This window comes from Grampus griseus (genome assembly GCF_964374135.1).
Source record: "Grampus griseus genome assembly, chromosome: 13".
In the NCBI taxonomy this organism is placed as follows: Eukaryota; Metazoa; Chordata; class Mammalia; order Artiodactyla; family Delphinidae; genus Grampus; species Grampus griseus.
Genome location: NC_139007.1, coordinates 75,157,783 through 75,185,535, shown reverse-complemented (window position 1 = coordinate 75,185,535; position 27,753 = coordinate 75,157,783). Strand labels below are relative to the sequence as shown.

At 39.7% G+C, this 27,753-nt stretch overlaps 1 protein-coding gene across 6 annotated transcripts in view; it reads left to right on the top strand.

The window, feature by feature from the left end:
• The window catches only part of SYNE1 (spectrin repeat containing nuclear envelope protein 1), a gene marked incomplete at its 5' end in the record, with an annotated part of 457,248 nt that overhangs the window by 69,621 nt on the left and 359,874 nt on the right, over positions 1 to 27,753 (top strand). For all 6 annotated transcript variants that reach the window (XM_082668958.1, XM_082668957.1, XM_082668956.1 and 3 more), the window contains 2 exons: positions 1,712 to 1,773; positions 24,943 to 25,038. In XM_082668958.1, coding sequence (XP_082525084.1) covers positions 1,712 to 1,773; positions 24,943 to 25,038 — 158 coding nt within the window. The remainder of the gene's footprint in view (positions 1 to 1,711; positions 1,774 to 24,942; positions 25,039 to 27,753) is intronic.

The window sequence follows — 27,753 nt, the reverse complement described above, 5'->3', positions numbered from 1 at the left end:
GTTCTCACCTTTCGACCAGCTTCATCCAGTTCCCCCTCCCCACATCCCACCTCTGCTAACCATAAGTCTGATCTCTTTTTCTGCGACTTTGCCTGTTTTTGAAGTGTAATTGACCTAAACACTGTGTTAGTTCCTGTTACACAACACAGTGATCCACTGTGTCTATGCATTTCGGAGTGATCACCATAAGACTAGTTGCCGTCTGTCACCCTACAAAGGCATCACATCGTTATTAACTGTAGTCCCCGAGCTGTACATTTAATACCTGTGACTCATTTTGTAACTGGAAGTTTGTACCTCTTAATCTCCCTCACCTACTTCTCTCCTCCCCTCAAACCCTCCCAGCAACTGCCTGCTTGTTCTCTGTATCTATGACTCTGTTTCTTTTTTTTATATTTGTTCATTTTTTTAAATTTTTTTGGATTTCACATATAAGTGAAATCGTACAGTATTTGTCTTTTTCTTTCTGACTGATTTCACCTAGCATAATACCCTCTAGGTCCATCCATGTTGTTGCAAATGGCAAGCTTTCACTTGTTTTTTTAATGGCTGAGTAATATTCCATTTCATATATGTGTGTATATATATATATATATATATATATATATATACACACACACACCACATCATGTTCTTTGTTCTTTATCCATTGATCTGTTGATGGGCACTTAGATTGCTTCCATATCTTCTTGGCTACTGTAAATAACGCTGCAGTGAACATAGGGATGCATATATCTTTTCTAATTTCCACACCCCGGAGTGGAGTTGCTGGATCATATGGTAGTTCCATTTTTAAATTTTTTGAGGAATCTCTATACTGTTTTCCACAGTTGGTGCACCAGTTTACATTCCCTCCAATAGTGCATAAGGGTTTCCTTTTCTCTACATCCTTGTTATTTTCTCTAGTGCTTGTCACTTGTTGTCTTTTTGATAATAGCCATCTAATAAGTGTGAGACGATATCTCATTGTGGTTTGATTTGCATTTCCCTGATGATTAGTGATGCTGAGCATCTTTTCATATACCTGTTGGCCATGTGCGTGTCTTCTTTGGAAAAATGTCTATTCAGATCCTCTGCCCATTTTTCAATTGGGTTGTTATTTTTTTTGATGTTGAGTTACGTGAGTTCTTTGTATATTTTGGATATTAACCTCTTATCAGGTACATCTTTTGCAAATATCTACTCCCATTCAGTAGGCAGCCTTTTCATTTTGCTGAGTTTCCTTTACTGTGCAAAAGCTTTTTAGTTTGATGGGTATTACTAAGACCGATGTCAAAGAGCATACTGCCTATGTTGTCTTCTAGATATTTACCTTTAGATATATCATGGTAGAGACTGTGTCCTCTTCATCTCTCTGCATCCCTTTGCACCACACGTAAAACTTGGCACTTAGTTGGTCTCAAGTGAACTTTTTAAAAAACAGATTTATTGAGGTTTAATTATTCAGTGAACTTTCAATAAATGAATGAAGAGAAACATAGGGCTAACATATTGCAAATTTTAAAGCATTTGCTGATAATTTTTAAATAAATAATTGACTTGCCTAATATATTTGAAGTTTCACTGGCTCTTCCTTCAAGACAATAATTGGTAAAATGAATTATAAGATAAAATAATATAATAATCATTTCTAGAGTTGTGTAACTATGAATTTTTTTCATGATACAACTTCATGACATGTTATCTAACCAGATAATTTTTTTTCTTCTAGATGAGCAAGAGATAGTACAAAAACGTACTTTTACAAAATGGATCAACTCTCATCTGGCCAAGGTAAAGGAAACTACCCAGAGTTCTATGTTAACTTAGTTTGAGCCAATACATCATTAAACACACAGTTTAAAGTAATGCTGCTGTGGCTATTGTCACTATAACTAGTCAGTAATGTTGGCACCTATCAGTTTAATTGTGGCATCTGCTAACATTTTTTCAAAGAAAATTAATAGATAACCAGAGTCGAAAGCAGTTACTTCATGTCGATTCCATGAATCTTGATGAAATATTTCATTCAGTTGTTTCTTCTGTACTGATGTGTGTCACATCAGAAGGAGAATTCATAGTAGAGTTTTGTTTGTGTTTGTTTCTATTTGGAGCAGAAAAAAACAATGAGTAGTCTGCTCTGAGCAAAGAATTTTATCTAAGGAGATCGTGTCTGGGCTCCCCTCTCAGGTGCTCTTAAAGAAGAGTAACCGTCGTGGCAGGACACTGCAAAGGCTAATCAGTCTGAGATTATCCATACTGACCTTAGATTGTATCAGGTGACTGGGTATCCATACATTGTAATGACTTGGAACATAAATACTAACATAAAACAAATTTCCGTGTAGCTACATTACAAAAAAATTAATCTCTTATAATGCTGATGAAAAAATATGTGAACCAAAAAACATTACATTTGTAAAAATAAACGCAGATGACAGGACAATTGTCTGCATTCAGTTAGAGGATCTTTGCCGAGAGCAGTGCCTAACGTGTGCAAGGCATAATCCTACGAGCAGTTTTTGATTGCGGACTCCTCCAAAGCCTCTTTTCATAGTTCATGAGCAAACAAAGCATGGCAGCTTATCTCAGTCCCATTGTACAAATGGACTGCTTACTGTGTGTCTATGATAGGCTTTGGAGACAGGAAAAAAGCTAGTAAAACACTTTCCCAGGCCTTGGGAAGCTCAAAATCCAGCAAAAAGAGAAGACTAGATGAATGTCTAGGACTTCGCTTGTGGCACAGTGGTTGAGAATTCGCCTGCCAATGCAGGGGACACGGGTTCGATCCCTGGTCCGGGAAAATCCCACATGCCGTGGAGCAACTAAGCCCGTGCACCACAATTACTGAGCCTGCGCTCTATAGCCCGCGAGCCAGAACTACTGAGCCCACGTGCCGCAACTACTGAAGCCCGCGTGCCTAGGGCCCGTGTCCCACAACAAAGAGAAGCCACCTCAATGAGAAGCCTGTGCACCGCAACGAAGAACAGCCCCTGCTCGCTGCAACTAGAGAAAGCCCACGCGCAGCAACGAAGACCCAACGCAGCCTGAAAAAAAAAAAAAAAGAAGAAGAATGTGCCTAGATACAGGATAGAATGGGATTATCTTTCCTATAATCTCTCCAAAAGCCACTTGGTAAAATGGGAGTTTTCTGGCCCAGTGGCTGCACCCAGAATCTGCCCTGTGACAAGGCACTGAATGCCCTTGGGGCTCATTTTCTCAAGCTTTGGCTGGTGTCATCTGGCCACAGCCACTACTTATACTCCAGAATCCTCATCGTTTGAGGACAGTTCTTTTTTTTCCAAAATGAAAATAGAGTTATTGTTTTTTCATATCATAAAAAGGTTACATGCTAATTGTAAATCGTTTTGATAATAAACTTCTTAGAAAGTTTAATGAAAGTAAAAATCACCTTAAATTCCACAGTCCTGATATAACCATCACTGACATATTGATCACCATTTTTCTACATGCTGGCATGCACAGTCTCACATAAGTGGCTATAGGCCACTTATTCTGTATTCACTTTTATTCTGTGTGCTTCTATTCACCCAGCACATCTGCACATCTTCCCATGTGATTAGATACAGAGCCACATAATCATTTTAATGGCTGACTAATACTTTGTCATTATAAATATAATAAAATTCTTTATAAATCATAATTAGCCAGTCGTCTATCAGTGGTTATATAATTCGTTTCCAGTTGGTTAATATTATATAAAATGTCACAGTGAAAGTCCTTGGGCATATATATCTGTACATTTGTCTGATTATTTTTCTTAGGATAAATTTCTAGAAGGGAGTAGATAGTCCACAAGTATACATGTCTATAACTTTAATATATACCAAGAGCTTCTGAGAATGCCCATTTCCTTATACTATTAATCCTCTTCAACAGTATTTTCCAATCTGGTGAAAATAGTTTATAGTTATTTTTATATTTTTTAATAGGGTTGAGTATCTTTGCAGAAGATTTTAAAGCAGAATTCCTGGGACACACTTATCTGTGTTCTGAATTCTTAAAAAGAAGCTAAAATTGGAATGCGTGCCGTGGCACACAGTATACAAAGGGCCTTTGTCGAAGGATTATATGCCAAGAATTTGTTTTCTAATCTGTTTTTATCACCATTTTATCATTGTTTCAAGTTACTTGACATATTTATGTGATAACTGGGTATTGGAAGGGGCTGTACCAGTGTGTACCCTTTTATGTTCTTTTTTTTTTGAGTCCTGCTTTGTGACCTCACGCCTGCTATTCCCCATCTAAATATACAAGTCCTGCCCTTAATGTGTAGCACATACGTCTCTCATTCATGAAGTCATTTCTGACCACATGTGGAACCCTGAGCAAAGGCTCCAGAATGTTAGCGGTTTCCCCTGCACTCCTTCCCCAGCGCCATCCCCCTGCCTTCTCTGCTGTTCCTGCCTCAGCTTTGGTAGAATCAGAATCTCAGCACTTCTCCAGAACCTGCAGCACAGGTGGAAAAGTTCAGCATGTCTTTTTTTTTTAATGTGCTCAGAGTATTTTAATTTAAAAATATGCTAGAGATTAGAGATTTCATGTATTTTGTGTATGTGTGGTCTGTGGGTCTACGAGTATTTGCCTATGCTAGTAGAAGATAGCTAGTTTCTTTTTTTTTTTAAAGTATTTTATTTATTTATTTATTTGGCTGTGTCGGGTCTTAGTTGCGGCATGCGGGATCTTTGTTGCGGCATGTGGGATCTTTCATTGCAGCGTGCGGGCTCTTTGTTGTGGCGTGTGAGCTTAGTTGCCCCGCAGCATGTGGGATCTTAGTTTCCAGACCAGGGATTGAACCCGCGTCCCCTGCATTGGAAGGTGGATTCTTAACCACTGGACCACCAGGGAAGTCCCTAGTTTGTCTTTTCTTTTAATGAGAAAGAAATAGCTTTTTTTTTTTTTTTTTTACTTTTGAGTCATTGCATTTGGATTTACCACTGCATTCTTTTTTTTTTTTTTTTTTTTTGGAATATAGTTGATTTAAAATGTTGTGTTAGTTTCTGCTGTACAGCAAGGTGAATCAGTTATACATATACATACATACACTTTTTTGAAGATTCTTTTCCCATATAGATCATAACAGAGTATGGAGTAGAGTTCCCTGTGCTTATTAATTATCTATTCTATATATAATAGTGTGTATATGTCAATCCCAATCACCCAGTTTATCCCCACCCTCCGCCAGTATATCTTAAATGATTTTATACTGTTTCATATCTCACCTTCCCATCAACATTGTAAAGTCTTCAAGGCATGTGCTAATTCTTGGAGTTCTTCGTAAATCCTAATAGCTCTAAGCACAGCTCCGAGTACCATGCAGAGGGGCTTAACGAAACAGCAACAGCAAAGATTCTTTATCTTTTCTTATTTTGTTAGAGTAGGAAAAACATCAGTCACATGGGCAAAAAATAACGATTAATGTCTGGCACTGTGCTAAGTGCTTAACTCAGGTTATTTTGTAGCGTTCTTCTTCATACACCTGGCCATTGGTGCTGCTGAGATTTTAATGCAGACGTGAATCTGAAGTCCACTTGGCTTCCCTACTTCACACATTTTTGCATCGATAGTATCATTTCAAAAGACCCAGAAAATTATTACCTCTGCAACTGCTCCATTGTAACCTTACTGCAATAGGGATTTTTTTTTTGTTGTTCTTTTGTTTTCCCCTCTGTACTTGCTATTCTTTCTTTCTTGGGCCTTGAAAACTGAAACAGTGATATACCTATGCTTGTTATCCGGAACTTATTTATACTGACATCGTAGTATCTTACCAAATGTACCCTGCAACTTCATTGGAAAACATTTTCCTTTTCTGACTCACTTGTAGTTAAAAACATTTTGAAAATAAAATCTGACCACATTACCCTGCTTTGATAGTTGAGAGTTTTAGGATAACTACAGAGTGGATGTTTATGTCTGTGATTGTCTCAGCGGTTGGTCCCATGATTCCCTACTCTTCCCTCTCTCGTACCCATCCTTTGCTTGCCTTTATTCCTATTTGAGTTTCCTATCCCAGCCCTACTTCTCTCTCATTCTCCCTCTCACCCTGCTTCCATTCCTGTATCATCTCTATCTCTCCCATCCCATCTCCTTCTCCATCACACCTCTGCCCAACTCCCTTTCCATCTGTATCTCAATCTCTCCATCCCTATCTTTATCCCCATTCCCATCTCTATTTCTGTCTGTACACTTTCTCTATAAAAACATGTGCAACCTGTACATTCTAGGCTTCACAGTCTCCTTGAGGTCACATTTAAATGGAAGCACACACTTCCCTCCCCATTGCAGTGTGCTGACTTACTTCTGGAAATGATAATACCTTACTTGCAACAGAAGCAAGTTGAGGTTCTTATCTTTTATCTGGCCTCTGGACAAGTACACTGTGTCACTTTTCCTGCTGTCTCTGTGAGAAGGCCTGCTCCCAAAGTCATGGTGTGATGCTAGAGTGTGCCCATCACTTAGCACCCCAGGCACAGACAACAAGCACCTGCACACACACACACACACACACACACACACACACACACACACACCCCTACCTTAATCACCTGGGCTCCACAGAAGCATATATTATGCCCAGAATCTCACTAAGTCTCTCGTGAAAACAGCCTCTTAGATATTTGGTCTTCAGCTCTTCTTTACCTTTTAACAACACATGGATATCTCCCCTGGCCCCTGGTTTTCAGTCATAGAGCAGGCCCAAAGCCATACTTAGAATCAAAATGTTTCTCACTAGAAAAAGAATCCACAGAGAAGCCACTTGATCTGCTTCAAGGTCTTTCCTTATCCTCCAGAGATTCTTTTTTTTTTTTTTTAATTAATTAATTTATTTTTGGCTGTGTTGGGTCTTCGTTGCTGGGTGCAGGCTTTCTCTAGTTGAGGCGAGCGGGGGCTACTCTTTGTTGCGGTGCGCGGGCTTCTCATTGCGGTGGATTCTCCTGTTGTGGAGCACGGGCTCTAGGCGTGCGGACTTCAGTAGTTGTGACTCGCGGGCTCTAGAGCACAGGCCCGGTAGTTGTGGCGCACGGACTTAGTTGCTCTGCGGTATGTGGGATCTTCCCAGACCAGGGCTCGAACCCGTGTCCCCTTCATTGACAGGCAGATTCTTAACCACTGCACCACCAGGGAAGCCCCTCTCCGGAGATTCTTGAGCCAACTTTTCCTCTTCTTTCTTCCTTATTAAAAAACCAAAGCCAATGGTTTGTCCTATAACAACAGTCTGCTCCAAGGATGGAACCATAATTGCTGTCAGCTTTGAAAGGACCTGGTGTTCTGTAATTTGTTGGGTCAGATTGAGTCTGGTTTGGTGTATTGTTTATGTTTATTTATTTTGCCCAGTAAATATGCAAGCAACTTAGACCCAGTATTAGTCAGCTTGGGCTGCTGTAACAAAATACCATAGACTATGTGGCTCAAACAAGGAACATTTATTTCTTGAAATTCTGGAGGCTGGAAAGTTCAAGATCAATGTGTCGACTGATTTCAGTCCTTACATGGCAGAGAGAGAAAGAACTCTGGTTTCTCCTCCTCTTCTTATAGGACACTAATTCCGTTGTGAGGAATTTATGACCTCATTTACACCCAATTACCTCCCAAAGGCCCCACTTCCAAATACCATCACGTTGGGGGTTAAGGCTTCACCATATAGATTTGGGCGGGGGGACACACGAACATTCAGTCCATAACAGGCCACAGGTTCATCCTGAGGTCTGGCTTGAAGCACATGAGAATTTCTTCCAAACCTCGGTCCAAGAATGATGTTAAGTAATGAACTTGTCTCCTCTTTCGTATCAGATGTTTGTATTTCAGTTCCTATTGTACATAGCGCTGTGCTTTGGAATGGCTTCAGATATCTAATAACCAAATCCTTCAAAATAATTAAAATGCATTTTATTCCTTGGTTGTGTGTGTATGTGTGTGTGTGTTTCCTACAATTTTCTGTTGACATCTACCAATAAAGGCAAGGAAGTGACCCATGTCAAAAATATTTTCATGCTGGTGATCAGATACTAGTCTTAATTCACCTATTATTTATGCTATATAACATGCCAAGTTATTTATCTCTGAGAACAAGAAAGGAGAAGGTGCTAAACTGGCAGGAAAAAAAGAATTTCGACTTTCTTCTAGAATGCAAGTTGTAAATATTTTGCCGATCTCAGTTGTCTGGGAGCTATTGCACAAGTCATGGGAATTTTTGTGGATTTAAACTAGAGTGATAAACCATCTCATCCTAAATTCTGTGATTATGTCTTGCTACTGCAATGCCTTCTTTAAAGATTTTAAGCAAACTAAAAAAATAAACACCTTATTTAGAAAGAAAGCTTTATACGTCAATTATATCAATAAGACTGGAAGAAAAAAATTATACCTGTTTTCTCAAAAATCTTCTTTGGAAATTGACTGTTTCCAAAAATAGCTTTAATAATAAGTTGCAGCAGGTTTACAGAGCTGGGATGTTGAGTTGAGAAGCAAAAAAAATTGATCCTCTGTCCTGAGATCATTCAATGTTGGGTGCATTGGGGGATGTGCAAAAGATGCTTTGTGGAGATAAATTTGGGGAGGGTTTTTAATGGGAAATTTTCATTTTTGTTGTAGGCTACTTTGCTTAGTTGCAAATAAGAAAACTATTTACTGCTAACTAAATAAAACAAAGTCTTTTACTGATGACATTTTATTCTATTGTAACAATTCTTTATAAGTATTTTGACAGTAGTATGGAGACATTGGGTGCAAATGAGAGAGCAATCTGTTTTCAAAAAATACGCTTTTCTTAAAACAAAAATTTATATTAAAAATAGGAAAAAAAAACCCCGAGAATTTTCTGTAGATTACTCAAATTTGTGAATATAATTATCAGTTTTAAAAAAATATTTGCTTTGTTGTCAAATTGAAGTCTTCACGCTTCTGAAATTATGCAAAACATTGCAAATCATAAATTGTCGATAAAATGTAATGTAACATCAACAAAAATTAGTGGGTTCTGTTTATTTCATATATCTGATAATTCCTTTCAGGAAGAGGGCGTCATACTGAAACGTGGACCCTATAATTTTCTTCCTTTTTAAGAAGAAACCTGCCTCTTTCTGTTCTGTTTGCTTTGTCAGTGAAAGAAGGTGGAGCATTTGTTTTTAAATTAGCCCAATATTGATCCAAGTAAGAGTTTTTCAAAGTTAGGTCCTGATTCAATGCTGGCTGTCATCACTCATTGCTAACTAGGTTTTTAAATTGCAGGGCTGCTGTTTACTGAACTCATCATGCGCCGATTACTGTGCCTTAGCAATTTTATCTTTTATTTTATTTAAATAACACAACAATCAAATATAAGTAGTATTTTCACCATTTTATAGATTGTGAAACTGAAGCTTAGCGTTAATTAATAAGCTCATATAACAGGTACGTGGAAAACCAGATTTCAGTTCCAGGACTCCAAAGTTTGGGCACTAACCATTGTGTTATATACACCATGCTTCTTTCGTTTATTTAGCTATTCATGTAGCAAATACTTTTCAAGCACCTATTATGTGCTAGGGGTTGTGGATACAGTGGTGAACAAAAACAGATACAGTCCATGCCATTATGAAACTGACAGGCCAGCAGAAGAGACAGCAGTTACAGAGACGTGTGTATGGTAAATTCCACGAGCAGCGAAGTACAGGGTGTCAGCGAGCACAGGGCAAGCGCAGCCAACCATACAAGTAACCTGAAGGAGGGCATCGGAATAGGTTTCCAGAGGAAGAAACATTTAAGCTGGAGCCAGAGAAATGTCTTGGGACTGGGTAGGTGAAGGAACTAATGTTTTCAAAAGTTAAGAAGTAAGAAAGAGCCTGGCACAGTAAAGGAAGTGTGAAGCTCAGAATACCTGAAAATATGGGTTCCAGGAATGGGTTGGCAACAGAGGAAACTGAGAATCGATCAAAGGTCAGCCATTAAAAGGGTTTGGATGTTGTGTTATGGGCACCGGAGACGTTAGAGTCTTAGGAAAATGAAATGATCACTCTGGGCTCAACCCCTCTCTCAACCTCTCTCTCTCTCATCTCTCTGTCCCTCCCCCGCCTCTCATTTTCCCCCACACCCCTCTCACATAAATTAGAGCAGGAACCAGTAAAATTGGAGGTGAAGTGAATTTGCAATAACTCAGATAAGAGGTGAGGATCCTTTGGACTAAAGTAGTGGTGGGGGAATGGAGAAAAAGTGGATAGATTGAAAAATGGGTAGGGGTGGACCCGATACAACTGAGTCATCAGTTGGAAGCTGGGGGAGAAGGAATCAAGAATGACTCCTACTAGATTTCTGCCTTGAACAGATGATTAGGATCATTCATGGAGACAGAGAATACAAGAGACTTTGGGGGAAAGCTAATAGGTTCAGTTACACAGAGGGAAATGACTTAGTAGAGATGAACACTTTTCATTGGGCAATTAGAAGTCATTAGCCATCACTGGGGGTGGCCAAGTCGTGGCAGAAACCCGACTCTAGCAAACCGGTAAGTAAATGAGAGGTGAGGACGTTAGGACCTGAGTGTATATTGCATGTTAAGGAGATAGAGGATTAGCTAAAGCAGAACATGGGGTCTGGTAAGAGCTGTTTCAATAAAGAGTGGTCTTAAGTGTGTGTCTATGGAAGGGAATGATCAAGAACTGGTAGAGAGGGTTAGGGTGAAAATGAAGGAAAACAAGCGTATTTTAAGATACAAGACTCCTAAAGAGGCAGGGTGGGGAGAAAATCAAGAGGACGGGCAGAGGTTTTTACCAGAGGAGAGACAGCTCCCAATCTCTGAGGCCAGAGGGGGAATAGGAAGGATGGGTGTGGATGTGCCTAAGTTTGGGATGGGGGAGAGAGGAAGACAGAGTTGGGTGGGCTTGAATTTGAGGGGATTCCCACCTAATGACTGCAGGTTTTTTAGGTCTATCAGAATAGTCTGCATTTCTAAGCAGAAGAATTTGTTAGGAAGAATATTTTTCTTAAATTGGCGGTTAAAAATACATTTGTTCTTTCACATTTAAAAATGTGTTTATCTTAGCAAATTCCTAAACTTTATGCAAGACCCATAGGCTATTGTACAGTGTCACCTTGACCCCCAAAGGGGACAGATTAAAGACGTGTTTTCCAAAAATCTTTCCCCTAAAATTTTATTTTTAATTAGAAAAAGATAATATAAGTAATCTTAACATTAAACATCGGTTATACTCTGTTATCAAATAATTATAGTTTCACATTTTCTCTGAATTTGTCAAACGGAACAGAGTGTTATATTTAAATACCTTTGATTCAGTCTTTATGATATTTGACTTTGAAATAAATATATGATTTGGCATTAAGTCCTTTGGGAAAAAAGTAGGTCAGAGATAGCCGTTGTTCAGTGTTTCTATAAATGGAGCTTCTCTTTCAATTTGCAATAAACAGCCCTTTCTCCATCTGCCAGCCTTAGATCTAAGGGGCCATTAAGTATAGGCACTGAACATTTTAAATACCGACTTTTGGGTGACCTCAGGCATAATATAAGCATCTCCTCACTTTTTAGATGAACTGAAAGAAAAAGCACCGTGGAACCTTATTTACATTCTGTATTAGTTTGCGAGGGCTGCCGTTACAAAGTACGATATACTGGGTGCCATGAAATGAGAAATTTATTATCTCACAGTCCTTGAGACTAGACAGCCATGCTTCCTTCTGAGATTCTGGGCAGAATCCTTCTTTGCCTCTTCCTAGCCTCAGTTGGAGGCCTGGAGTACCTGAGGTTCCTTGGTCTGCAGCTGCATTAGTCCAGTCCCTGCCTCTGCGCCTGTCTGAGACTGTGTCCAAATTTCTCCTTCATGTAAGGACACTGGTCATATTGGATTAGGACCTACTCTCCACCCCCCCCCCCACCATGACCTCATTTAAACTTGACTACTTCTCTAAAGACCCTGTTTCCAAATAAGATCGCATCCTGAGGTACCGGGATTAAAACTTCCACGTATCTTGGGGGAGGAGCACATGATTCAACCCAAATGTGCTCTATTAAGAGCACGTTTTGTTTTAAGACCAAGTCAGATTCATATACTCCTTTAAAAGGAACACTTTTGATTTTCCATGTTTGTTTTTAAATAATTTAAACTAATAATGACTTTGACATCTTCACAGTCATAAAATATCACTTTGGTGGCTGCTTTTATTCTTCTTCAGTTGTCTTTCCACCAATGGTGCTAAAAGATAACATGGAAACGCTTTCGAAATTGAAATTTGAGCCCATCTGTTTCCTTGTACACACTTTGGTGGGACTATTCATGAACTAAGATGAGGAGATAAGGAGGCAAAGAGGAAAAAGTAAATGTAATAATACACCCCAGAAACCATTCTTGAATTGATTTTCTAAAACTAGTTTGATAATCTCAAGCATAACGATAAATTAGTTATTTCCAAATACGCAACTAAAAGATTACAAAGAAAATCATTTCAAAATGAATGGCATTTAGTTTATTAATAGGATGTATTAATTTATTAATAACAAAGACGTAGCTATAGCAATGTCCATGCGGTTTAATGAAATTTTTGACAATATTTGTCAAAGTTCCTTCTTTTAGAAATGTATTTTGTCTAGTCGTACATCCATTCAATAAAGATTTTTAAATGTTGTTTGTATGCTTGCCAAGATTCTAGAATGTAGCAGTGAACAGAACAGGAAAAGTAACCCCTGCATTATGGTGTTTATATCCCAATGGAGGAGATGGACAGAGGAGAAGGAAAATAGCTGTTCTGTTGAGAGTAGACTGAAGAGGGACATGGGCCGAAGGAGGAAGATAAGGTAGGAGATTGTTGAGTCATCCAGGTGAGAGATGGCCGGCTTGCACCGAGGTCATAGCAGCGGAGGTGGTGAAAAATGGCTGGATTCTAGGTGAATTTTGAAAATAAAGCCAACAAGATTTGTTGACAGATCAGCTGTGGAGTATCAGTAAAAGCGAGGAGTAAAGGATAACCCCAGCTTTGTCCTGAATAAAACAAATAACTTGAGGAGTGTGCTTCTTTTAAACGACATAGTGAAAAAAAAAAATCATTACATGTGAAAGTTGTTAAGAGCAGTTTTCCAGGCAGATTTAAAGCTGGGCTGGAGGGCAGTTACTGCCTTTGGGATATTTATTCTGAATTGAATTAAATAATTAAGGAAATGGAAATGCTTATGCAATCTGTCATAGGAAACAGAAAAGAATGGGAACTATCTTCTCACTTTTGCCAAGCAGAGGTGGAAAATAATCCCAGCAATGCTTTTCTAAAGGGAGTGAAGGGGAAACATACCATGCATAACATTTAAAAAAAAAACGACTTCACCTTGTTTCTGGAAATACTGGTAATGTCTAATTAGATTTTCTGGATAAGATGACAGAAACTTTTAGAAGTTGAATTAATTTTTTTTTTTTTTTTTGAGGTAGGGCTGGACCGTACAAGGAGCTGGTTTATTTATTTATTTATTTTTGCTGTGTTGGGTCTTCGTTTCTGTGCGAGGGCTTTCTCTACTTGTGGCAAGCGGGGGCCACTCTTCATCGCGGTGCGCGGGCCCCTCACTATCGCGGCCTCTCTTGTTTGCGGAGCACAGGCTCCAGACGCGCAGGCTCAGCGGCCATGGCTCACGGGCCCAGCCACAACGCGGCATGTGGGATCTTCCCGGACCGGGGCTCGAACCCGTGTCCCCTGCATCGGCAGGCGGACTCTCAACCACTGGGCCACCAGGGAAGCCCAGAAGTTGAATTAACTTTATCGGGCTCCTGTCAGTGGTTATGATGATGATTTTACAGACCTAGTCCAGCTGCTTTGGCATTTTTAGACAGTTTAGTGTGGCGGGCTCCTTGCCAACCATTGGGGGGTAGCTTGCTCCGCGTCTGCTGGTCAACCTCTCTTCCCTTCCCACTCTCCTGTTGGTTCCTGTTGTTTAGCTTGCTGTTCCTGCCCATCAGATAACTGGAAGAGCATGCGAACACTCTGGGCTGGTCCTGGGATGTGATGTTCCCCCATACCCTGTCTCTCAGCCTGTGAAATAGGCTGAAACCTGGAAAACGGAGGCGGGAGTGGTTGGTCTGGCTTGAGAAATGAGGGGCCATTGTGTGCACACAGGTTTCAAGGTGCCCGGAATACAGCTTGAGGTCCAGCCTCCGCACTGAGACCTCTTTATATACTGCACAGGAGGCCGTCTGGGGAATATGTCAGGCCATGATTTTGCATCATTTTCAGCAAGATTGACTGTGCTTGACCATGTGTATGTCTCAAGTAAAGAAAAGCATTATCTGTGCCATGGGTTCTTTCTTTAGGTCTTTTCCAGTTCAGTTTTACTGGTATCACTAGGTATCCGGCAATCACAAATTTTAAACCCGAGGATATGTATTTAGTAATTTAAAGTAAAATGCCATAATTTTTGTATGATACAATATTTTAAGAGCTCTTTCCCCAAGAGGGGAAAGCACTTAGTAAAAGACTGCCCAATAGTTGTGCAACTAAAAGTGATGATGGTAAGTGAGGACCTGGGTTGGTCCTGGAATGAGATGGGTGATTCAGCCCTTTCCTTTGCTGAGGACTAAACCCTTCATGCTGCAGAGCTCCTTGATAGCCCTGTGATATTTATACTAAGGGGCTCTAAGATTCTTGCAGATGTGTAGATAGCTGCTGATGGAGCCATGATAGGCTGGTAATGTTTCAAGGTAGCTTTGTACTTTTCCACATCACTGATTTTGATCAAACACCCAAAGCTTCTTTCTCCTTAATTGATGTACATGTGCTTGCCCTATTAATGCAAAGTTAAAAATGCTAAAAATAATTTTAGTACATTAACATTTTATAATTTTGGATATATAGGCATACACTTGTCCATGAAAAATGACTTTCTTTCTTTCTTCCTTTTTTTCTTTCCTCCCTCCCTCCCTCCTTCTCTTCCTTCCTTCCTTCTTCCTTCTCTTTCTTTTTTTCTTTTCTTTCTTTCTTTCTTTCTTTCTTTCTTTCTTTCTTTCTTTCTTTCTTTCTTTCTTTCTTTCTTTCTTTCTTTCTTTCATGTTTATCAATAATACTCAACTGTTTCTACCTTCTTCGTTTACCAGTATCAATTGATCAAAAGTTTATAAAACATCTTATATTAAATACAGTCAGGTTCCCCTGAAAACGCACACTGGCATCAATAAAGAATGCATTTATTAGGACAGGAATAAAGACGCAGACGTAGAGAATGGACTTGAGGACACGGGGAGGGGGAAAGGTAAGCTGGGACAAAGGGAGAGAGTGGCGTGGACATATATACACCACCAAATGTAAAATAGATAGCTAGTGGGAAGCAGGTGCATAGCACAGGGAGATCAGCTTGGTGTTTTGTGTCTACCTAGAGGGGTGGGATAGGGAGGGTGGGAGGGAGGGAGACGGAAGAGGGAAGAGTTATGGGAACATATATATATGAATAGCTGATTCACTTTGTTATAAGGCAGAAACTAACACACCATTGTAAAGCAATTATACTCCAATAAAGATGTTAAAAAATAACTGCATTTATTTTTGGTCGCTTATGTGAATCTCATCATGGAGTAGGAGGGCACTGAAATGTACATTGTTAAGTTCAGGAGAGTGTTTACAAAGTAATAACAAAAGAGGCACACATGTCAGTTGTGCTTTATTTTGTTGCAAGTGAATGAAATTGATTTTAAATGATGTAACTAAGAAGTGAGATCTAGTAAAAAGGTACAGAGCACCTCAGGGTATGGAAGGAAATGCTGACCGGGCAGGAAAGGGTTAACTCAGCAGACCTGGGTTGCTCAAACCCTGCACATTCCAAATAAAGACTTGCCTTTAAGAATGGTCCTTGACTGGCTTCTGGGAGATAACCTCTGGGCACTTGGAATATTCTGCCTGATAGGGGTGTTTTGTATGCCTGAGGCCTGGGGCCATGCTCTACTACTTGATAAAATCAATTTATCTTAATGAGTTGTACGGTGAACACCTGTTTTTGCTGGGGATAGGGACAGGGGAAGACAAGACTGAGTAGCTGAGGTCAGTTAGGCAGGTGCCACATGCCTACATGACAGACTCCAGATAAAAGCCCGGCATCAAGGTTCAGGTGTGCTCTCCTCGTTGGCAACACTTTACACCATTGCTGGGGAAAGTCAGCGTGTCCCTGTGCACATCCACTGGAGGGAAACCAGTTACTCAGCCCTGGAAGCTCTCATTTGGTTCCTCCTGGACGTTGTTCTGTGTGCCTTTTCCCTTTGCTGATTTTAATGTGTCCTTTCACCGTAATAAGCTGTAACCATGAGTATAGCAGCTTTTCTAGGTCCCCTGAGTCCATCTTGAGAGCCATCAAGCTAAGGAATGTCTTGGGGACCCCGACACACTGACTAACCCAGGCAGGGAGAGTGGCTCTTGGGGTCTCAGCAGCAGGACCTGATGTCACTTGTCCTTAGGTCATTGCCATGTGACAACTTGGCTCCAGCCATCTTCTAGATTCAAGTAGAGAATGTGATGGGCCCAGCTCGGGTCACTCAGTTAACAAAAGATGAGGGTGTAGCACAGACATGGCCACGGGGCGCATGGTGTGAGCTGGGGTGATTCGTGTCTATTCCAATGTATACTTATATACATGTGCTTCTATTATTACTGTTTAGTCTTTCTTATATCCTACTATTATTTTTAGGCTTTCTTATATCCATTCATATAAAAGTGGCTTTTTGTTAATAAATATTTTGTTCCTAGTAGAGTGGCAGGCACCTTAGCTGATCAGTTAATACTTTTCATATTGCTGTTAAATAAAAATCACATTTATAGGTTTGTGTATTCAGGAAAAAAATGCTAATACCTATAATTTTATACTAAGCTTTCTAACAAGGTGGCTCAAAGTATAATAAACCTGGGCTCAAACCTAGTCACTTAGTAGGAGTGTGATCTAGGCTAATGGTTTGACCTCTCTGAGATTCAGATTCCTTGCTTTTAAAGAGGGGGTGATACCCCCATATGTGGTGGTTATGAATGTTGAGTGAGGTGACATGTACAATCCCTTAGCATTGAGATGTTCAACAACGTCTCATTCATTCTTTCCTACCCTTTCCATTCTCCTTCTTTGCTTCTTCCTTTCATTTCTATTAAAACACCTATTAAATTATATATAATGTGTAAATATCTAAGCCACAAACATCTAGTACATATTGGAGTTCACATATGTAGTCTGTAATAGTGACTACTTTGTCCTATTTACTTTATGCACCAACATTTTCATTTCTATGTAGTTTTTTCACTTATTTATTTCCTTCCAGTTTCATAGAGACAATTGACATATAGCACTGTGTAAGTTTAAGGTGTACAGCATGATGATTTGACTTACACACATCATGATAAGTTTAGTGAACACAATAAGTTTAGTGAACATCCCTCATCTCCTATAGCTACAACATTAGACAAATAGAAAAAAAAATTTTTTCCTTGTGAGAACTCTTTGGATTTACTCTCTGAACTTTCATATATAACAAACAGCAGTGTTACTGGTATTTATCGTGTGGTACATTAAATCCCTAGTACTTGTTTATCTTATAACTGGAAGTTTGTACTTTTTAACCAGCTTCATCCAATTCACCCACCCCCCCACCTCTGCTGCGCAGGTTCCCTCCCTCTTCCAGGCCAGCAGCTCTTCCTAGACAGCTGGACCAGAGAAGGACCCTGCCTCCTGCTGAACTGCCACAACCTTGTGCCCTGCCCGATGGCCCTGCTGGCCCATCCACAGCCCTGCCTTTAGTTGTCCTTGACCTCAGATTCTGGAGACCCGCCACAGCTGTGGGCTGCCTGAACCCTCACGAGGAGCAACAACTGCTGCTGCTCCCAGGCTCCTCCAGGGCCAAGTCCCCTTGAGAAAACAAAAAAATCTGATCTCTTTTTCTATGAGTTTGTTCATTTGTTTTTGAAGTATCATTGACCTACAGCATTGTTAGTTCCTGATATACAACATAGTGATTCCATATTTCTATACATTTCAAAATGATCACAACGATAAGTTTAGTTACTGTCACCATAAAAAGACATTACACAGTTACTGACTATATTCCTCACACTGTACATTTCATACCTATGACTCATTTATTTTGTAACTGGAAGTTTGTAGCTCTTAATCACCCTCACCTGTTTTTCTCCTGCCAACAACCCCCTTGCCTCTGGCAACTACCTGTTTTTTCTCTATATCTAAGAGTCTGTTTCTGTTTTGTTACGTTTGTTTTGTTTTTTTAGATTCCACTTATAAGTGAAATCATACTGTATCTGTCTTTCTCTGTCTGACTTATTTCACTCATCATAATACCCTCTAGGTCCACCCATCATGTTGTCCTAAATGGCAAGATTTCACTCTTTTTATGGCTGAGTAATATTCCATTGTATACCACATCTTCTTTATCCATTCATCTATTGCTGGGCACAAAATGTAACAATTCTAAAATCTGTATGGAAACACAAAAGACCCCAAATAGCCCAAATAGTCCTGAGAAAGAACAACAAAGCTGAAGGCATCATACTCCCTGATTTTAAACTATAGTATGAAACTACAGTAATCAAAACAGCATGGTACTGGCACAAAAACAGACAAATAGATTAATAGAAGAGAATAGAGAGCCCATAAATGAACCCACATGTATATGGGCAGTTAATCTATGATAAAGGAGGTGAGGATATACAATGTGGAAAAGTCAGCCACTTCAGTAAATGGTGTTGGGAAAACTGGATAGCTACATGCAAAAAAAAATCAAACTGGACTTCTTTCTCATATCATACACAGAAATAAATCCAAAATGGATTAAAGACTTAAATGTAAGACTTGAAACCATAAAACTTCTGGAAGAAAACATAGGCAATATGCTCTTTGACATCAGTCTTAGTAATTTTTTTTTTTTTGGATATGTCTCCTCAAGCAAGGGAAACAAAAGCAAAAGTAAACAAATAGGACTACATCAAACTAAAAAGCTTTTGTACAGCGAAGGAAACTAACAACACAATGAAAAGGCTGCCTACTGAATGGGAGAAGATATTTGCAAATCTGATAGTGGGTTAATGTCCAAATTATACAAAGAACTCATGCAACTCAATATCAAAAAAACAAACAAAATGCTATTGAAGAATGAGCAGAGGATCTGAATAGATATTTTCCCAGGAAAGACATACAGGTGGCCAACAGGCACATGAAAAGATGCTCAACATTGCTGATCATTGGGGAAATGCAAATCAAAACCACAATGAGATATCACCTCACACCTGTCAGAATGGCTATTATCATTTCTATATAGTTTTAAAATGTGAGAATTCCTTAAATTTTCATTTCGTGCCAAATAGTTATGCCTTTTTTCATCAAAATTATCCTCATAATCCTTTTGTCCTGAATGTTGCAGTTGTTTGTAGGGACATAAAATCAGCATGTTGTATAGCAAACATGGTCATCCTTATATGAATGAAAATATGAAAGTAGATGGTGGATAAGGATTAAACATGTATTGGTACTTATGAACTAGTAAAGTGACACAAGTTATTCACACACACACAATGTTAAAGAATGGATTATTTTTCCCCGATACAGGAAATGGTCCGTAAAAATTATGCCAAAAATATCTGTGCTTTCTTAGATTTCATAAAGTTCAAGGAGAAACATTTGATCCCATTTAAGTCCTAAGAGAAAGGGAATGAATCTCATTACGTGGCGTTAAAAGGGCTGCAAAAATAAAGGGGGAGGAGAAAAAAAACAGGAAACAAAACTCTATGAGATCTGTTCCACTCTTAAGTTAACTACCAAGGGCATTGCCAGGCATGTGCATTTTCCCTGCGTTTCTAGAGACTTTAGACCAGGCAATACTCTGACAGCCAGAATTTAGGGCTTAAACCTAGTTTGAGGAGGGTTTCTAGAAGGGAGTAGCCACAGAAGCCAAGTACCTCTTTCTCTCTCCTTTTCTCCATCTTCCTCTCCCCTCACTCAGTCAGGACATTCCACTCTTTGAGCATCTCAGATTCAGCATGCATATCTGTAGAATATCTAAATGTGATTCACAGGACCAAGAATTTAATTCTTCCAAATACTGTGCAAAAGAAAGAGCTTATCATAATTTTATCTTAATAAAAAATAGATAGCTGAGGTCTTAAAAAGTGCCCAATAGATTTATTTCTGTCTAGTGCTTAAAACTGCAAATTCTCAAGCCGTCGGAACAAACCACATTATCTTTATTTTCCATTAACTCAGGCTCCAGTGAATTACCCTCATTTCTAACTCTTCCTTTTGGCCTCCAGCACCGTGACCTGAATCCTGCCAAGTAATCAGATCGATGTTGTGAATATATATATATATATATATATATGTCAAGAGAGGCATTTTAGATGAAAGGTTTTGTATTAAAACATTGTTTCAAAAAATAAATGTGATGCTGTCACAATAGTAAAGGCGCTCTCTAGTTGGTCATTTGCTATATGTAAACAGTACTTTATACAAAATGGGAAAGCAAAACTTGTCCAATAATTACTAGGACTTTTCTTATTCTGGTGTAATTTTTTTTTTTTTTTTTGCGGTACGCGGGCCTCTCACCGTTGTGGCCTCTCCCGCTGCGGAGCACAGGCTCCGGACGTGCAGGCTCAGCGGTCATGGCTCACGAGCCCAGCCGCTCCGTGGCACGCGGGATCCTCCCGGACTGGGGCACGAACCGCGTCCCCAGCATCGGCAGGCGGACTCCCAACCACTGTGCCACCAGGGAAGACCTGGTGTAATTTTTGATAAAGTGTGTTGATAAATAAAGTGGTTTACACAATAGTTACATTATGTACAATTGGATAGATAGAAAAATAAAGATCATTCTCTAGTATTCACTTTTAATTAATTAATTAATTTTTATTTATTTTCAGCTGCACTGGGTCTTTGTTGCTGCCTGCGGGCTTTCTCTAGTTGCGGCGAGCAGGGGCTACTCTTTGTTGCCGTGCGCAGGCCTCTCATTGCAGTGGCTTCTCTTGTTGCGGAGCACGGGCTCTAGGCGCGCGGGCTTCAGTAGTTGTGGCATGCGGGCTCAGTAGTTGTGGTGCACGGGCTTAGTTGCTCCGTGGCATGTGGGATCTTCCCGGACCAGGGCTCAAACCCGTGTACCCTGCATTGACAGGAAGATTCTTGACAACTGAGCCACCAGGGAAGCCCTAGTATTCACTTTTGCTAGCTCTTTGCAGGAAAGGTGGCCAGAGGCTTATTTTCTTCCTCTTTTACTGGTTGAGGTGGTAAGTCGAGAATTTATTACATGCTAGGTTCTATAATTCAGAGTGTTGAAGATACAATAGCTGCATATTATTAATTACATAAACATTTTTATTTTAGAGAAAAATGTTTTCTCCAATTTCTATTTAGTCTGCTAATAGCCATCAGACTACATCTCTTTACTTTGTGTAGGAAGATACTGGCGAAAAATTTTTCAGAAGCAACTCATATTTCCTATAAAAAGAAATTTTTGCCTCGTGTCCTTATTTGTGTACATCTCTCCAAGATTACAAAAGGTATTTGCAAATAAGCATCACATATCTGTTGAGATATCTACGTGTTTACTACCAACTAGTGCTAAGCGCTGTGCCTAGTATTATGTATTTAAATATATATTCAACTTCCTTGTCCTCCAGAAGTCCCATGATCTGAATTCCTGGGCATACAACTTTATAAATAACTATAATGCAATGCGGTCATTATAATCAGAACAAATGCACTTAAGACAAAATAAGTAATTTAATTCTAGTTGGAAAACTGGAAAAGATTACATAAGAGCCCAGTCATAAAAACTGACCAGGAATTTGCTAAATGGGAAAAGAGGAAAGTGAGACTATTCTAGGCATCTCTGTTCTTGAAATAAAAACTACCTATTCTTTTTTTCCCATACACAGACTAGGAACTCATTCCTGCAACAAGTTTTTAATGAGTTCCTACTGTGAACAAGACATTCAGAAGCAAGATGCTTCTATGTGTTGCGCTGTAGTCTGTGATTGCCTAGAACCTGGAGAACGTTTTTCTTTACCCATCATATATATGTACTACATTTTAAGAACCATTAATACGGGCATAGGGACTGCAAAGGTAATTTTTTTTTTTTTTTTTTTTTTTTTTTTACAAAACTTCATTCAGTCAGTCAGCAGTGAATGTTGTGTGCCTGCCATGTGCTCAACAATGTTTAGGAAAGAACACTTACCTGCAAGGAAGGATTCAAGAGTCACATCTAGGGCTTCCCTGGTGGCACAGTGGTTGAGAGTCTGCCTGCCGATGCAGGGGACACGGGTTCGTGCCCCGGTCCGGGAAGATCCCACATGCCGCAGAACGGCTAGGCCCGTGAGCCATGGCTGCTGAGCCTGTGCTCCACAACGGGAGAGGCCACAACAGTGAGAGGCCCACATACCGCAAAAAAAAAAAAAAAAAAAAAAAGAGTCACATCTATCCAGACAAAATTTTGTAAAGAATGGAGGAGTCATGATTGAGTTTGGTGAATGGCTACAGTTAGGAAGAAAGGAGAGAGAGAGAAGGAGAAGAAATCTGTGAACCAGGCAGACTGATCGAAGAAGTTTGCGGAGGAACAGCTCAAGGAGAAGTTGGTAGCAACAATATCCAGTGCAGAGGGACTGATGGGCTACTGACTTGTTCAGCGGTCAGAGCTGACCTAGAGGCCACCTATAGGAGTGGCTAGAGGGGCAGAGAGCATGTGGACCACAAGCAGGAATGCAAGAGGACACACATGAGGGGCAGAACGGGGTCGAGAGAGAATGTTCTGCAAAGTGGTAGAGACCTGTGTACGTTTAAAGTCAGAATGGATGGATGGATGCAATCTATCCTGTTTTTTTTTTTTTTTTTTGGTGTCCAATTTCTTGGACTCTTTATTATTTCATGAAAATTCCCTGCTTTGCTTTGTTTAAGTTTTAAAATATATTTTCAGGTTAACACAATACATGAAAAATTTCATTTGTATTTGTTCACAGAATACATCACATATTTATTAACTTTTCCCCTCATTATTCCACTGTATTTGTATTATTAGGATACAAATGGACATTTTGAAAGAGAAATAGATCGTATTTTTAATGATTATATACAGTTAATACAATAATTTTGATTCTTATCACATCAAATATTTTGCATTGTAAAGGCTCATTTTATTCTGAATAATTTTATTTATATGCTTAGAATATAAAGTCACTATTACGTTCTTGCTGTATAAATAGTAAGCAGTGTGAATAGTGGAATTTAAAAGAGAAAGCTTGAAAATGAAAACTATTATTTTTGAACATGTATTTTGCAGCATGAGAACAAAATGTATTCAGCTGTTCGTTTTATAAAGAGGAAAAAAATGCATTCACAATTAGAATTGTACCATTCAGAGACAGTAGTTCATGCAGTCATAAGAGAATATAAATGTGCCACATCAGTGGGTAGACAAAGTCCCATTTCAGTAAAACATTTGGTGATTAAATATCTCTACAAAGAACTTTCTTTCTTTCTTTCTTTCTTTCTTTCTTTCTTTCTTTCTTTCTTTCTTTCTTTCTTTCTTTCTTTCTTTCTTTCTTTCTTTCTTTCTTTCCTTCCTTCCTTCCTTCCTTCTTTATTTCTCTTTCTTTCCTTCCTTCTTTCGTTCTTCTTTCTTTCTTTCTTTCTTTCTTTCTTTCTTTCTTTCTTTCTTTCTTTCTTTCTTTCTTTCTTTCTTTCTTTCTTTCTTTCTTTGTTCTCTCTCTCTCTTTCTTTCTTTCTTCCTTCCCTCCCTCCCTCCCTGCCTTCCTTCCTTTTTCTTTCTTGAAAGAAAGAAAGACAATTGAAAGTCAAGTAGACAGCATTAGGCCTTTAACATGTTCAGTGAGAATTAGAAAACTACAGAGCTTGATCCAGGTTATAAATTTTTTTTTTTTTTGGCCGTACGCGGGCCTCCCACTGTTGTGGCCTCTCCCGTTGCGGAGCACAGGCTCTGGACACGCAGGCTCAGCGGCCATGTCTCACAGGCCTAGCCACTTCGCGGCATGTGGGATCTTCCCGGACCGGGGCACGAACCCGTGTCCCCTGCATTGGCAGGCGGACTCTCAACCAGTGCGCCACCAGGGAAGCCCTGTAAATTTTTTAAAATTCATATTCTGTGAGAAATCTGAGGGCACCTAATTACTGTTGACCATCAACTTTGACTTCATCGCTTTTTTACTTTCTTCTGAGGCAAGAGATACACCTAATTTCAAGATTTCATGAACTCTAGTATACTAAGTATTTTCATAATCTTCATAAAAAAACAAAAGACCCTCCATGAGTTGAAAATGGGCTTTGACTGTTTCTCCAGTAGTCGTGATAGATTTGCCTTGATCGGTCTGTACTCTTGTGCTTTTGATCCTTTGGGTTCAGTGCCACGCTGTGAGAGAGGTTTGCTGGATTTGCCAGCCTGTGCAACAGAACGGACGTGGCCAGCTAACCCACAGGAGGTTCAACCTGTCCCTCTGGCTGTTCTAACAATGGTCCCACAGCAGGTCACTGAGTTAACGAGGTTACCCTGGAGAGAATGTTCAAGGAAATTTGGCACCTGCCTCAGCCCAGTAATGTGCTCACTCAGGGTGAAGGTTTGGAGGTTGGTCCAGTTTATCTGGGGTACCACCTGTTCCCTGTTTACGTCCGTCCTGCTTTAACCTCTCTCTTATCTTTTATGTTTATAGTATCCTCTTTTCCTTCCCTTATCCCACACCATCCCACTCTTGTCAAAATTCCCTTTCTAGAAAGACACTGGTGTGTATGTGAAAGCCCAGGCATGAGGTTCTTGAATGTGAAGTTTACCTCCAAAGGGTCGTTTTTCTCTTTGCAGCCATCAAAAGGTAATGGCCAACCATATCCCAAATAAAGGATTTTGGCATTTAGACATTTTTCTTCAAATTTTGCCACAGTGAGTAACAAATGTCTGACAGAGAGTAAGAGAAGTATTTTTTGCATTTATTTATTTTTTTATTTTATAGCGGAAACCCCCAATGGTGGTAGATGATCTTTTTGAAGACATGAAAGATGGTGTGAAGCTGCTCGCTCTGCTGGAGGTCCTGTCTGGGCAGAAACTGGTAAGGATGTTTTCTGTGACCAGACTTGTCAAACTGTTCCCATTTGGAATTTGGGGGCTATGGAGTTGGGAGTATAAGGGGTGCTACCCACGTGAGGGACATTTTTTCTCTTTTGCGGTTGGTAATACACAGGAAGCACTAGTCTATCGGTCACTTCTGGGAACAAGGAATAAATTTCCTTTCTCATTCCTGCACACCTATAGTAGATTTAAAACATTATGTATAGTGGTAGTAATCCTAGAAGTAAGAGTAAAGAACTTCATCGATTATCAGTCCTGGTTAACTACTGCATCTGTACGGCATCCAGGAAGATTTGTTGGAAATTAACATCTAATGCACTTTAAGTGCTTACTTTCCATTTGGAAAGGATTGTTGGTCCGTATCTGTGTATTTATATAGCTGTTGAAAATTAAGCCTTGAAATCAGCGTGGCATTTTTCATCCGCTTATGGACATTCTCTGTCATCCGTCGTTTGTAATAGGAACAGCATGTTCAGAATCATTTGTTGTTAAGCTCAATGGAACCAGCAGAGTGAAAAACAAATTGACAGTGACCTATAAAATCTATTTTTCTACATTACTCGAATAATAAAATATTTATTTCTTTCTGGCTTATGGTTTTTCATTTCAGAGTAGTAGAGAAGTAAGTAGTTTGCAAACATAGATTATTTATGTGATGTTTACCATAATTTTTAAAAGGCTCTCAGGAAATAATCTTCAGAATGTTGTGTAATACACTAGACATGGGGTCCAAAATTGGGGGTACTTATTTTTTCTTAATCTGTTGCATCATGACAAAGAGCTACACAGTCATTATTACTTGGATAATTGATTTTTGTTTGTTTGTTTGTTTTGCGGTACGCGGGCCTCTCACTGCTGTGGCCTCTCCCGCCGCGGAGCACAGGCTCCAGGCGCGCAGGCCCAGCGGCCATGGCTCACGGGCCCAGCCGCTCCGCCGCAAGTGGGATCCTCCCGGACCGGGGCATGAACCCGTGTCCCCTGCATCGGCAGGCGGACTCTCAACCACTGCGCCACCAGGGAAGCCCTAATTGATTTTTTAAAAAGTGTTTTTGCCTGATCATAAATTTCCAGTTCATTTCTTGTGGGGAGCCTTCACCATAGCTTTTGTAACAGAGTTGTTTCTGGGAAGATACAAACTGATGATAATAATTTTGTGTAAGTCATTATCTACTTGAATTCATAGTATAGCGGATGCTTTTGGTGCCCCCAGCGCCATCTCAGATCACCTCTGATTCCAGTAGCCGCAGGAGTGGACGTGATCCACACCCTCCATCAGCATCTCAACTCAAGCACTGGCAGCCCGTCTCTGGGTTTCTGCCCTCAGGGCTTTTGTCAAAGCTGCAAGTTGCGCACAAGGCAGCCCTGAAGTGTGGGAGAGTTAATGGTCCCAAACGGGATGGGAGTCTGAATAAAAATTCCAGCCTGGCTTTTGTAGGAGGGATGATTCCAAGGTTTATTTCACACATGAGGTAGAGTGCCCCATTGGATCCCCAGCAGAACTGAGCTGTGGTTGCCCATTGTGGAGACCCTTAATAGCACATCGTATCATTATTGATTATTATTTATTGATTTTTCCTCCTTCCCTGTCTCACTCTCCATGCATCCTCACTCCTGCTACCTGGGATCACCTCCTCGATCACCTGCATGTACCCCTGTTCTTATCTCAGGCTCCACATTGGGAGAGATCAAAGAAGACACATATGAAAAGCCAGTTTGGAGTAAACAGATACATGCATGAGCTAAATTAACTGGATTAACATTAGGATGTGGGAGTCATCGACCTGAAATATATACTCCCTTGGTGGCCTGTTGTAACTGGCTATCTTCATATACCCTCCTGAATTAAGCTATTTACTTGAATTGAAGGAATCTTCATTACAATTCAAATGGGTATTTAAGAAGCCTGTCATTCTAAGTGTCATTATGATTCTGCCATTGTACTCGGCCAACGGTATACAGAAACCTCAATGGGCATTACCTGCCAAGTTAAGTGATTCTAGAAAGAGCGTATATTTTGATACAAGAATCCTACTTCTGTTTAAGTGCCCTACTCATTTAGATGTGTTTATAATGATAGGATCTGGAAGCTAGAAGCAATTTCAGAAAGAATCTCAATATTCTCATTTAAGAGGTAGAAAAACTGAGACACAGAAGGACAGTTTCTGATTTAACCTTTATTATTTATTTTTACTGAGCCCTTCAAGATTCTGAATTATATAAAATGAAATTACTCTGAAATTATAAATAAACCATCGCAATGGTTATTTAAATTTTGTACATGTAGACATTTTGGTTCAGGACCACATTAAGATGAAAAGCATCATTTAAAGGACTGAGTATCCTAGGCATTCTTGTAGAGCTTTCAAAGATAGAATGTGAACAAAAGCATTTCCCTCAGGAACATTAGCAATGTTTGGGAAATCTCATACGTACAACTCTATTAAAGAGCAGTATACTTTAACATCATGATTCACATAGCCCAGGACTGACTTTGACCATGATCATCTGGGAAAGTCAGCCAAATACCTTAGTATTCCCTTTACCACCAGCATCTCAAGGTAAGGGAGGACTCTCAGTATCTTAGTTTCTTTTAATAACCTATTGTGACTCTCTTGTCTATGATTTTATTTCAGATGCTAGGGAGTTTTAAGTTTTTATGATTATTATTGGATTTCTCTATGCCCTTTGATTATTA